The sequence below is a fragment of the Meriones unguiculatus genome, chromosome 14, assembly GCF_030254825.1.
Source record: "Meriones unguiculatus strain TT.TT164.6M chromosome 14, Bangor_MerUng_6.1, whole genome shotgun sequence".
NCBI classification, from domain to species: domain Eukaryota; kingdom Metazoa; phylum Chordata; class Mammalia; order Rodentia; family Muridae; genus Meriones; species Meriones unguiculatus.
The window spans coordinates 19792067-19805658 of record NC_083361.1 but is presented as its reverse complement, the minus strand read 5'-3'; the positions used below and the strand labels follow the sequence as shown (position 1 = coordinate 19805658).

Here is a 13592-nt window from a genome sequence, read left to right as displayed (position 1 = left end):
CTGCCCTCTAAACTACAGGAGAAATGGAAGGATATAATATGTGGTATACTCAGATGAATGATCTATACGTGATGCATTAAAGATGCAAATTATAATATTCCACCATCACCTTTGCTATTCCTTGTCCGAGGGTCATGATTTGTTCTGATTACAAATCACTGCTTTGTACCAGTCACCACAGCCACATTGGTTGATGTGCCTCCTCCTCTTGGCTGTGATTATTGGAAACATATTCTCACTTGTGAAATGTCACCTGCATGTTTTATTGAACCTACGTTCAATATTTTGTTTTCATATGTATATATATATATAATGTTTTTCTGCAAATTTGAAAAAGATTTTTAAAAATCTGAAATCGTCTTTCCCAAAGGTGTGCGTACAGACCCAGGGCTCATGGATGCACAGATGTATGCCTGGCTTTGTTGTGTTTAAATATAATTGATTGCATGTCTCCCTTTGCATTTTAGAAAATCCGGAGATGTATCTTCATTGGCTGGTAATAACACTTACCTTTTATCTTGAATTATTAAGTGTGTGTATCATATTACATATGCAATATGTATTAACAGTCTTGTTTCAAATCTCACCCAGCCTAACAGAAAGAGGGAAGATTCTGCCCCCAGTCAAATGAGAGAAGATAAGGATGTGCAGGCATTGACATCAGGTAAACTTTAAAATAAAAATTACTTTGCAGGGAAATTTATTAAACTGACTGAAAAAAATCTCTCCTCTTGTTTCTAATTCCCTTTTCTCACAAATGTGGTAAAAAGATTTGATATAAATGTTTCAAATGTCCCTTTTTTTTTGTATTTCTATTTGAAAGGAGAATTTATAAGCACAAGAAAAAAAAACTGAAATGTAACCTTTAACTCAGCTGTTTCAACTTGTGTGTTCCAGTCTCTAAATGTTTTCAATTCGGAATCTTTGCACCTTCGAGGACTAGTTATGAAATTCACTTCCTCCAAAATGTAGAAATGCTTCTTGGAGAACCAGGGGGAATCATACACATCCATTTTTCCAGCTGTTTGGTAGGCTGAGGCAAGATGTGAACTAGATCTTGGTATTTGGAGTCTAGACACAGAAACAATGCCAGAAACTGTCTACACACGCACACACACGCGCACACACACACACGCACACCGAGAGAGAATGTGGATCTACCAGGGTACCACTCCATCCATGTAGTGCTCTAACATGTGTTCTACTCCATGTACACCTTGATTCCGGGCCTTTAAACAACCAGTCATAGCCATATAGAAAAACCCTTCCACATAACAAACGGCGACATTTTCTCTATATAGGAGATGCTTTAGACAGGTTTGGCTTTTAGAGCAGTCAGCAGAAGCTACACACCTAAACTTACTTGCGTATAAAAGCACACGCTGTACCCCCGGACTACACCCCCAGCCACACATGTCTGTAGGATGGTCTCGCTAGATCTTGGAACATGTTTTAACAAAACACTAAATTCCTTCAGTCTTGAACATGTGAGAAGAAAAGGAGGAAAGTACAGCCAGCCGCTATCTGCTTAACGCACGTCACAGCTCATCTGGTCCCTGCCGGGAGTAATCCGCAGACTCTTATGCTCCAGGCCCAGATTCCTGACAATCGACGTGATAGAAAGTCATCCTCTATTGTACATTGATAATCTTATATGCTAAATGCCTCTTGGAAATGTCCCCTCAGCCCCTGTCTACACCATCTATTTTCCACCGCTCCCTTTCACAATCTCCTCCCTTGAGGACGTTCAGGTGACCTGTCTCTAACTCCAGCATTATCAGAAACCGCCCTTGAAAACATTAATGTGCAAGAGCTGGCAGTTACACACGAGCGTTCGTCAGCTGTCTCCCCGACCTCTGGTCTTGAGCCCTGTTTGTCTTGTTCCCGGCATTACCGATCAGCTGGCGGCACTCTCTTCAGTGTCCCTGAATTGAGAGACTGTGTAGCATCTATTTGCTGCTGCCTCCCAGGCCTCTACCCTCACCTGCCTTCTCTCTGCCTTACCCACTCTCCCTATATCAGCTCAGGTCTGACGTCAGAAAAGCTGCCCATCACTTCGAATTTAAACAGCTTTAAATTGCCAGACCTAGTAGGTCACAGGAACTCAATAATTATTGAGTAAAATAATCCTCTCATACAAAGATGGCCTATGGTTTCCTCCGACTCACTTCAAATGGTAAAGATGCCATTTAAAAATTGGTAAGAAACTAAGACAGCTGCAAAGAAAGGTGCAACTCTTTATGCAGATTCGCTCATCGGTTTTTGTCGGCTCGGCAGAGTTAGAGCCCTCTAGGAGGAAGGAACCTCAGCTGAGAAACCGCCTCCACCACACTCATCTGTAGGCAGGTCTGTAGGACGTTTTCTTGATTGATGATTGACATGGGAGAGCCCAGCCCACTGTGGGCGGTGCCATCCCGGGGAAAGTGGTTCTGGGCTCTGTAAGAAGGAAGGCTGATCAAGCCCAGGAGCTGGGCAGCATCCTCTGCGGCTTCTGTGTCAGCGCCTGCCTACAGGACCCTTGCCTTGAGTTTCTGTCCAGACTTCCTCATAGTGGACTGTGAGCTGTGAGGTGAAATAAACGCTTTATGCCCAAGATGCTTTGGGTCACTAACTAGGTCACCAAAGAAAGAGCCATATTTAGTATAGCTTTATATTTTATTCCAGATTGGAAAGAAAATAAATTTTTTGAATATGAAAAAAAGACATTTCAGATATAAGGATAGGGTGTTTGTTCACTAGTGAATGTATGAAAGGAACAGGAGTGTTGGAAATCATTTTGATGAGCATTCTGCTAAGGCTATTTATAAGTTATTGTCACAAAGTAGAGAATAAGACTTAATGTGAATTTGTATTTTTTAGTGTTTTTTTAATTTTTATTTTTTATTATTAGTTACATTTTATTAACTCTGTGCCCCAGCTGTATCCCGCTCCCTTTCATCTGACCCTGTTTTATCAGGTATCTTCAGGACTGGCTGCAAAGTCCTCCTCTGTGGCCTAACCAGACTGTTCCTCCCTTGAGTGGTGGAGAGGTCAAAGAGCCTGTCATTGAGTTCATGTCAGAAATAGTCCCTGTTCCCCTTACTAGGGTAACCCACTTGGTTACTGAGCTACCACGGGCTACATCTGAGCAGAGGGTCTAGGTTATATCCATACATGGTCCTTGGTTGGAGTGTCAGTGTCAGAAAATACCCTGTGCCCAGATATATTTGGTCCTTGTGGAGCTCCTATCTTCTCCAGGTCATACTAACTCCCCCTTCTTTCATATGCTTCCCTGCACTCTGCCAAAGGTTTGGTTATGAGTCTTAGTATCTGCTTTGATACACTGCTAGGTAGTCTTTCAGGGGCCCTCTGCAGTAGACTCCTGTCCTGTTACTTGTTTTCTCCTAAGCCCAAAGCACCTCCCATTTGTCTTTCTAAGTGAGGGTTGATCATCTTACCCCAGGTCCTCTTTCTTGTTTATCTTCTTTAGATGTATAGATTCCATTATGTTTATCATATCTTATAGGTGTGACTTTGTATTTTTTGGTCATCTTTCCTATCATACTTTAACTTTTTTGAGATTGCTTCTTCATGTAGAGGGTTTGAAGCACCTAGTGTATCTCCAAAACTGTTAAAAATTGTGGATAATTAGAACTTTTTTACAATTTTGGATGATAAAGGAGCATTTCCTACAGAAGTACCATTTAGCTAAAAAGTCATAATTTGGAAAATGATAAAAATATTGTTTATTAGTTGTTATTTTCTATCAATTTTATAATATTGCCTTGACTGTTTAAGCAATTACAATAATTTAATTTTAAATAATTAAAAAAAATTTCTCTGCAGAACCAGGTTTAGCATTGACTTCAGAGGAACAGCACAAAGTTCTTGCCAGAAATGAAGATAACCAGTGTCAGGTGAGTGATGGCTCATGCTTATGTTGATGACTGACACCATCCTCTCTGATTTAATAATATTTGATAAAGTTTGAAGACTCTGGGACCTCAGGCTTTTCACCTAACTTGAATGCTCCCTAACCAAACACTTGGCATTTAATTCCAAAAGAGAAAGTTGAAGTTCTGAGGTATGTTGGTTTGGAAAGGTATGTTGGTTTGCACATACCCACACACAGACACAGAGATCTATACAAAATTTTTTAACAATTAAAATAAATCTTTTTTAAAGTTAGGCAATAAAATATACTGCACCACATAGCCATCATGGAAACTTCATCTGAAGAAGTGTTGTTCATTGCGAAGTTTCATGAGAAGAGGCAGGATAGAGCTCTGTACCTCACGGCAGAAAGAACTGCTTGGGCACCTAAAGGCAAAGACAGATTCATAGTCAGCCATATGGATGTAGATAGTAAATGCCAGAAGATCAGTCCAGAAGCAAAAGCTAAAATTCAGCGTCCGCTGATCCTGCAGGCAGGGGACACAGCTAACTTCCATTCTTCCAGCAAAAGCACAGATACAGTGACGGCCCTCCTTCCATGCAGGAATGCAGGTGAAGAACCGGAATAGGCAGGCACTCCAAGAGGGTGCTGCTTTACCCCAGCTCTAGGAAGACCCTCTTGTGGGTCGGCGGGTCAGTGCTGAGGAATTCTGGGCCAACTGTTTAAACATGAATGTAAAAAGTAGTTCTAAAAAAATAGTTTTACATTCAATCATTAGCAGGATGTTGATATTTCTGCTGCTTTCTGGCTGGTGCCTGGCCCCAAGCAGATGGCCGTGATGGTTGAGGTATAATTTAACTTCTGATATCATTGAGTCTATATTTAGGATCTACCCAGCAGTAAAAATGAAATATGGGGGAAATGTGCACCACAAGATGACAGAAAGGGAATCTGGACATGTTTTTCCCAGGCCCAGGATTTTCACAAGGACTGACTAAATACGGGATCAAAGAATCTCTTGGCAAAATGTGTCAAAATAGGTGAGAAGGGATTCAAAATGATGGTTTCCTTAGGAGCCAGAAACCCAATGCTAGATTTGGCAGCTTTGGAAGACAAGCCATTACATTAAGTGCCCACAGAGGCCAGAAGAGGGCATGAAATCCCCTGGAGGTGACAATTATAGACAGCTGTGAGCTCTGTAGGTGCTAGGAACCAAGCCTACTCTCTCTGCAAGTGCTCTTAGGCCCTGGGCCACTAAATATTGCACATGTCCCCAGCCCCGCTGCTTAGATGTTTCACATGCAGAATGAACAAACCTTCAATCCTGATCCCTATAAATCTGCTTCCTCCACACTTCATTTTAAAAGCATTGGTGTAGCGAAGCAGCTCCCTCACTGCAGTCTGTTGAAGGTCAGCCCTCAACACAAGGGTTCAAATTTAAAAAGCACTGGCTTTTGCCTAGGTGGTATCTGTGCACGCCCCCCCTCAGTAAGGCTCACCACTTCCCCTCATAGCTCCTTTCAGTCTTTTTTTTTAATTACATTTTTCATTGTTTACATTAATTACATTTTATTCGCTTTGTATCCCAGCTGTAGCCTCCTCCCTCTTTCCTTCCCAATCCCATCCTCCCTCCCTCATCTCCTCCCATGCCCCTCTCTAAGTCCACTGATAGGGTAGGTCCTCCTCCCCTTCCATCTGACCCTAGCTTATCAGGTCTCATCAGGACTGGCTGCAATGTCCTCCTTTACCTGCATGAACCAGCTTACAGGGCCTTAGCAATTAATCAAATAATTATAAAGTACTTAGTTTATGCCATGTGCTGCGGACGAGCAGTAAACAAGAGTAGGCAGCCTTGTGGAAACCTACACTTTGCTGAGAGGAGACTAACTGACAGCTGTTAAAAGAATAAGGTAAAAGTAACATCTTTTTGAAGATGGAATTGTGGAGAAAACAGAAAGGGTGATATGACGGATAACTGCACAGCTATATTTAGACCTTGGAAAGTTGATCCTCTGCCTGGACTACAGCTGGAAAGGATAATAAAACCAAAAGCTGAATTTAAAAACAAAATGAAAACCAGCTACTTACACGCAAACAGGTAACTCCCCCTAAGATCAATGAGTGAATTACTCTGAAGCTTTCTTGGCATTCCTCTTATTCAGAGAAGGCGGGAAGGCTGGCGTGGATCTGGATCATCGTTCCTGCTGTTTGAGAGGCACTTCATTCTCCAGAATCCCATACTATCCACTCAGCACTCCTATCCCACTACTTGAAACTAGGGGTCATGTGATAAAATTAAAAAAAAAAAAAAAACTGATGTTGTTTAATTGTTGAAAAGGTAGCAGTCCTCCTTTGTCTCAAACTTTCATTATAGGTTGGAGAAGAAAGGAAGCAGGAATGGGATGAATGGGAAGCATCAGAGAGCCTGCACGCTGCTGCCCTTGACCATGAGGATGCCGGATCCCCTCGAACGAGAAAGAACAGGAAGGCTGGTGCCCTGCAGTCTGCCAGTACAGACAGCAAAGAGCAGGATGGGTAAGAACTCAGTACTATTTCACAAGAGGCTGTTAGCTTTTGTTCTACCAAATTCTAATTTAGGTTAATATTTGTGATTAACAACCTTTACTTGTACTTGAGATATCTAGCATTGCATAATTATGACAGCATAAGTCAATAACAGGATGTGCAGGGTAGCCAATATTACTGTCAACAGGCTGTGATGATTGGAGGGGGTCTATGGGACTCCTTTAACCATTGACTCAAAAATATATAACCCATTCCTAGTACTAGGGTTTTATTTGGTCACATATGATGTCTAGTTAAAAAATTATCTCCCTATTATATGGTAGCTCTATTTAAATTCCTTTCATATATAATATATCTGTATGTTAATATAAGATATTGTATATATGGGACCTTCTACAGTAGTAGGTTTCCATATGGCCTTTCAAAATGTCTTAACTGTTACTTGTCCCTCCCCATATTCCCTCCTTCCATCCCCTTCCCCATTTAACCCTCTATTCTAGTTTCCCCTTTCTCCTTTATTAATACTACCTTCTATTCCCCCTTCTTGGAAGACCCTCTTCTCCTTCCTGGTCCTTTACAAGCTGTCTACCCTCTGTGGTTACTCTGCATAAAACACACATCCCTAAAGTCTAAAGGCACATATAAGAGCAACTGGGCCTGAGTGACTTTATCCAAGATGATTGTTTCTGCTCTCATCATTTGCCTGCCAATTTCGTGATTTCATTTTTAACAGTTGAATAATATTCCATTGTGTAAATGTACCACATTTTTTGTTAACCACTCATCAGTTGATGGGCTTTTATGCTGTTTCCAGTTTCTAGCTATCGTAAAGAGAACGGCAATAAACATAGATGAGCAAGTGTCTCAGTGACAGGAGGTAGAGTCCTTTGGGTATAGTCCCAAAAGGGTGAAGCTGGATCTTGAGGTAGATTGATTTTCAGCTTTTTTGAGGAAACGCCACACTGATTTCCATAGTCGCTGTACGGGTTGGCACTAGGACCAGCAGTGGATAAAAGTCCCCTTTCTCCACATCCTCACTAACATCAGCTGTCATTTGTTTTATCAATCTTGGCCATTCTGTCTTGAGTAAGATGAATCTTAAAGTGGTTTTGATTAGCATTTTCCTGATGGCTAGGATCTTGAACATGTTGTTTCCTTCTGAGCTCCACTCCTGCAGTCCTCGTCCTCTGGAAACCTGTGCTTGTGCTCAGAGTTTTCCTGTGCCAGCTCTTTCATGTAGTGCTGCATCGGGCCTTTGTGGTGTCTGTTTTTGAGCAGGGAGTATTCACTTCCTCATTTTAGCTGCTACTTTATAACTTTCTTTTAATTAATAAGTGAAATATGATGGGGAAGAGTTGAGGTTTTATGTTTTTATAGCCTTAGTTCATAGAATTATTAGAATGTATTTTGTGATTTTTTTTTTTAATTAGTGGTTCTGCCTTGAGCATAAAAGAAGGAAAGAAAAGAGGACATGAAATATGGTCTTCTGGAGACTTTGTGACTGAACTGACATCTGAGGAGTCTAAGTCGGTAGCTGGTGATATTCTGGCAGTGAAGGATCCTTGGAGTTTAAATGACAGGGATCCAGATAAAGGAAGGTAAAAAAATAAAATAATAAAAAACTTGCCCTGAAGGGAGGGAGTAGAAGTGGTCACTTTTTCTGGAAATAAAGCAAGCTTACCTTCTGTTTATACTCAAATGCCTTATAGAAAATGACTGTAAACAGTCTATAAGCTTCAGGACCAGGAGGAATTAATGACAACTGGAGAGACAGTATTATTTGTGTTTTGTCTGAAAGAATTGTATGTTCTTCTTTTTCAGGACTGCAGAGAGAAAATCTGAGGAAAAGCACCAGGTACTGTAAAAATCGAGACCAGATTTTGGCAGCAGGAATAGAGCCCCCCCCACCCCCATAGAACCCTGTGTAACCACCAACAGTGCGCATCTGCCTAGAGATCACCACACCCTGGGAGGAGCCACAGCCTCTGCAACTGCCCACCCCCATCACCATGACCTGACAACCACCCACTGCCCACCGTCAGCACTGCCCACCTCAAACCTGGCTCCATGGGCATTCTGTAGAGAGCAGTAGCTTGAGTGGTCTCATAGAGGCTATGCCCAGCTGCAGACCTAGCAAGGAAGACATAGAAAACAAGATGCTTTGTATAAGAACTGGCTTTGTGTAAGAGTATGGCTTCCCCAAGAGGAATGACACATGGAAGATGCATTTTGATCACTAAAAAGAATTAACTCAGAAAGTTGCTTTGCTCCACCAGAGAAAAGGGTGTGGAGGCAGCACATTTTCGGGTTCAGGTGGAGATCCAGTTGAAGGCAGTAGAAATGCCGTGGACCTCAGTCACTGCAGACAATGTTGGGGCTGCAGGGCAGTCCACAGTGTACCTTCGGAGTCCACCATAGTGAGATCTGGAAAAGAATGAACACTGCTGAAGCCAGCAGAACAATGCCAGCAAAGGCCCCACTGCAGCAAGGTTCCGGCGTCCCGACAGGCAGTACCCTGTGAGCAGTCACAGGATGTGCAGAATGAGAGAGACCACATTCCTGGGGGGAGGGGGTGAAGCCTAGGGGGAGGACAAAGGAACTCAAGAAGATGAAACCAAAGGACAGCCTCCACCTCCAAGTGGATCCAACTGTCACCTCAATTAACAGCTCAGGTGCCAGAAATCCACAGACTGATAGGTGGAAGAGACAAAACAGCAGAGGGGCCTGAGTAAATGCTTCTTAGCTCTGTCTGCTAGCACCCACATAGCGGCTAGCTATGTCTGTTGGTCACCCAACAGTGGAAGGGGGTCAAAGTCCAGCGTAACGAACAAAAGAATGATTAGACCTGAAGACTTTGAGTGACCAGTTCTTTACTTATTCATCTGATTCATTGTTTTTAAACTGTATTCATTGACATACACATAAAATAAAAATGGAGGGGGAAAGGCATAGAATTTTCTGTGATGTAAAGACATTTACTTAGAATAAGAGATTAGAACCAGAAGCCATCGATAAAGGTACCCTTTCACAAAATTCAGTCCTCTTCAGAAGCGCCCACACCCCTGCTTCCATAGGTTCTTTTTCAGCTGTGTAACTCCCCTGCTGTGTGCGGTATTGCTATCCGAGAATACTGTGACCTAGCATGGTTTGTTTCATAGGCCAGAAGAGAAATGAGTGCTATGGAAGACACTGACGACCTGACCCAGCCGGCTGAGCTGAGCTCAGAGGACGGTGAGCTGCCTAGACTACTGGACTGCTGTTATGCACATGGCATTTTTCCCTTTTATTAAAAATAGGGTTTTTTTTTTCCTCACATAATATATCCTGATTACAGTTTTCCCACCTTCTACTCCTCCTAGTTCCTCCCCACCTTCTTTCCTGACCAGGTCCACTTCTTTTCTGTCTTTCACTAGAAAACAAACAGCTTTCTAAGGGATAATAACAAAACACAATAGTGTTCCACGGTCTCTCGCTCTCTCCACGTGGTCTGGCTGTGGGTCTCTGTATTTGTTCCCATCTGCTGGAGGAGGAAGCTTCTCCCATGATGGCTGATCAAAGAACTGATCTATGAGAATAACAGAATTTCACTGGGAGTTGTTTTATCGATACATTTTTGGGTTTGTATGTGTGTGTGTGTGTGTGTGTGTGTGTGTGTGTGTGTTTAGAACAGTAGTGTTTGATTTTACCCTAGGTACCTGAGCTACCTAGTTTGAGGTTCTTGGTCATCCACGCGATGTCAAGTATGAGTTCCATCTCATATTGGTTGGTTATTCACACAAGCTTTGTGCCACCATTGAACTAGCATATCTTGCAAGCAGGGCACCATTGCAGTTCAAAGGTTTGTGGGTGGGTTGTTATTTACATTTTTTTCTTTGCAGAGTACTTTCTTGTATGAAAGACACTAGAAAATAGAGGTGAAGGCTTTATACAGGCAACAACTCGACTTCTCCCTGCTCAATGAGTTGTGTAGGTGTTGTCTTCTGCCATAGGACCTCGCTGTCAGTTTGTAGAGAGTAACCTACAGTCTTGGCAACAGCCTGGGTTGTTCGGAGGTTCTTATTGGATCCCTTTAGCCAACAACTCAATTAGATGTAACCAAACCCTGGTACTGGAAGCTTTACTTGGTGACAAGAGATGTCCAGTTGGGGCTCTGCTCTCCTATTTTGTGGAGATTTCAGCTAGATCACCTTCATATATGTGTATATTTAGGAAGCCTCTACTGTGTTAGGTTTCTATACCAGCCCTGAAATAGCCTTTAATTTTAGGTGTCTCTCACTATATTCCCTCCCCCGTCCTCTCTTTTCCTTCCCCTCTCACATTTCGGTCCTCCCACCCCACATCTGAATTAATGAACAACTATCTGTTTTATTTCCCTTTCCTAGAGAGATCTGTCACCAGTCCCTTACTCTATAGGAACACTCTGTGGTTCTACAGATTGTAACTTGGTTATCATTGACTTAGTAGCTAATATCCACAGATAAGCGAGTATGTGCCATACTTGCTTTCTGGGTCTGCGTTACTTCACTCAGAATAAATTTTTCTAGGCCTATCCATTTACCTGCAAATTTCAAAATGTGTAAATATACCACATTTTCTTTATCCATTCATCAGTTGATGGGCATCAAGGTTTATCCCAGTAACTGACTATGAACATAGTTAAGCAAGTGCCTCTGTGGTAGGATGTAGAGGCCTTTGGGTATATGCCCAAGAATGGAATAAGTAGATCTATTGTCACCATCCTGAGGAACAGCCACGCTGATTTCCATAGTGGCTGACACGTTTGCACTCCCACCACCCATGGATGAGTGTTTTCTCTGATTTCACATCCTCACCAGCATGAACTGTCACTTATGTTATTGATCTTGGCCATTCTGACTGGTGTAAGACAAAAATCTCAAAGTAGCCTTGACGGGCTTTCGCTGGTAAGACGTTGAACATTTCTTTAAGTGTCCCTCAGCTATGCGAGTTTCCAGACTTCTTCATTTTATCTGCTAGTGTCCCTGCACATTGTAGGCACCCGGTATACGCTTGCTCAGTGTAGAAGCAAGTGAATTAGACTACTTCCAAACAAACACTCTTAGATTTTATTTCTGTATTGGTTCCTCCCTGAAATTCTTGGATACAGACAGCATTACATATAAAGAGTACTTGTAAAGCAGAAACAGTCGACCAGAAGGAAACTGACACATACAATTCCCTTCAGAAACTGCCGTTTGTTAGGAGAAAGGGCCTCCAAGTTGGAGGGAAAATACTAGGCAAAACGGCACAATACACAGAGATCTAAACATGATGAGGCCTTAAAGGAGAAGCTTCCCTTTATAACCTTGGATGAGAATAAAGCTAGGTGTGGTGACACACCCCTTTATCCTAGTACTCGGAAAGCAGGGGCAGGGAGATCTGAGGCTGAAGCCAGCCAGGGCTACATAGTTCAATCCTGCCTCAAAAAGAACATAAAGTAAAAGAGTGAGAATAAGATGAGAAAGTACGCTGCCTTCACAACACTTCCCCGAAAGAAATCCCAACAACAAAGGAAGGATCAGACTTGTGTAAATGGGGGTGGGGGGAGATATCTGGCAGGAAGTTTCACATCACATGATTTAGTTCATTACGACAGCAAGCATGGAAGAGCCCAGGACCATAAATTAAGAGCTGTCAAGTCTCTAGGCATAGTGGCATATGCCTTTAATTCCAGCGTTAGGGAGGTAGAGACTAGTGGATCCTTGAGTTGGAGGCCAGCCTGGTCTACAGAGTGGGTTCCAGGACAGCCCAGGACTACACAAAGAAACCCTATCTCAAACATCCCTCCTGCCTGCCTTCCCACCCCCCCCCAAAAAAAAAGCTATCAAGTCACTGCACAGACTGCTTAATTGTGTCCCAGAGGGAGCTGTGAGGAGGTGTGAAGGATCTCTTCAGGCTATGGGGTCTGGTCTGCTTTTTATTTGCCTGTTTGTTTTCTAAAGAGAGAGAGAAGGAAGATATATGATTGGATGGGTGTGGAGGATGTGGGAGAAGATGAGGGACGACAAACCATAATCAGAATAGATTGTGTGAAAAAAATTATTTTAAACTAAAAAAAAAAAAAAAGTGACCACTCTCTATCTCACAGAGGCAGACCCTTGCTCCAACAGACAGCAAACGGAAACCAAAAGTGAACACTGTGAGCTGCTTACAAGAAAAAATGGACTCGTGGAAAACAGTGTATCTGAAGAAGAGGTGACGAAAACAGAGCCAGTGGGATCAAGGTTAGACCACAGAGGCCTGGAGAAGAAACAGCCTAAAGTGTGAGGTCGATTAGTTTGAGGAAGGCTTGCTTTCTACAGCAGATGCTGCAGGGGGAAGATCTGTGTAACCCCTGTGGGCTTCAGAATAGGACAAACATCCTTGTCTTCTGACGTGTGCAATCCTTGCACATACTGTAACAGGCTGTTGCCCCTACGTATGTCGAGTAGTTAGGTGCATATTGTTGCCTACTTGTTACTTACTCAGCAATGAGAATTTGGCAGTGATTTTTATGTATTTCCTTTAAATGAATTGTGTAGAAGAAATTCAAGTTAAGAGGCTTGATGGCATAAGCATAAAGGATTTGTCGATAGATTTGCTTAGGAGACATTTAAGAAGAAGGATTTAGCTGAGGGAGCACTGCCCCCAAAGTGTCCCAAAGATAAGCAGTCTGCTAACCAGGCCTGTTAAAGATAAAGTTACAATGCTTGGATGTAAATGTTTGTCCAACAGGACTGACCACCCCTTAGGCCCATCCCCTAAGAACATGCTCAAGGTGGTCATGTAGAGTCACAACCATCATCAAGTTCTGGTCTGACTTTAAATCCTTTGTGCTTTTATCGGGAAAAACTTAATTCTGCCAAGTGGGAAAGCTGACCTTGGGTAACATAATGCCATTCACAAAAGAACAACACTGGTATACTTAAGAGGTGATTTTGGCAGCATCTTTGCTGTGTGAACCTCCCATCTGCCCACCTGGCCAGGTTTGCCATTCCATGTCTCCGTTTAAATTGTCCAAAGTGTAACATAGGACCAGGACCTAAAAGAAGGCGAAAGATGCTGTTGTTTGTGCATAAGCCTAAGGTGTGTACATTAGTAAAGTCTGTTCAAGGCTGGCTCTTCCTTGGGCATGAGCCAGAGCTGGGCATGTTCTTTCTTCATCTCTAAGCTTGTGGAGTGATTTCCCACTAGA

At 42.6% G+C, this 13592-nt stretch overlaps 1 protein-coding gene across 1 annotated transcript in view; it reads left to right on the top strand.

Moving 5' to 3' along the window:
* Positions 1 to 13592, top strand: part of LOC132647164 (ankyrin repeat domain-containing protein 26-like) — a 78104-nt gene that overhangs the window by 40370 nt on the left and 24142 nt on the right. Inside the window, exons 14-21 of the mRNA XM_060366918.1 lie at positions 468 to 496; positions 592 to 664; positions 3826 to 3896; positions 6249 to 6409; positions 7831 to 7998; positions 8222 to 8260; positions 9567 to 9631; positions 12507 to 12642. Coding sequence (XP_060222901.1) covers positions 468 to 496; positions 592 to 664; positions 3826 to 3896; positions 6249 to 6409; positions 7831 to 7998; positions 8222 to 8260; positions 9567 to 9631; positions 12507 to 12642 — 742 coding nt within the window. The remainder of the gene's footprint in view (positions 1 to 467; positions 497 to 591; positions 665 to 3825; positions 3897 to 6248; positions 6410 to 7830; positions 7999 to 8221; positions 8261 to 9566; positions 9632 to 12506; positions 12643 to 13592) is intronic.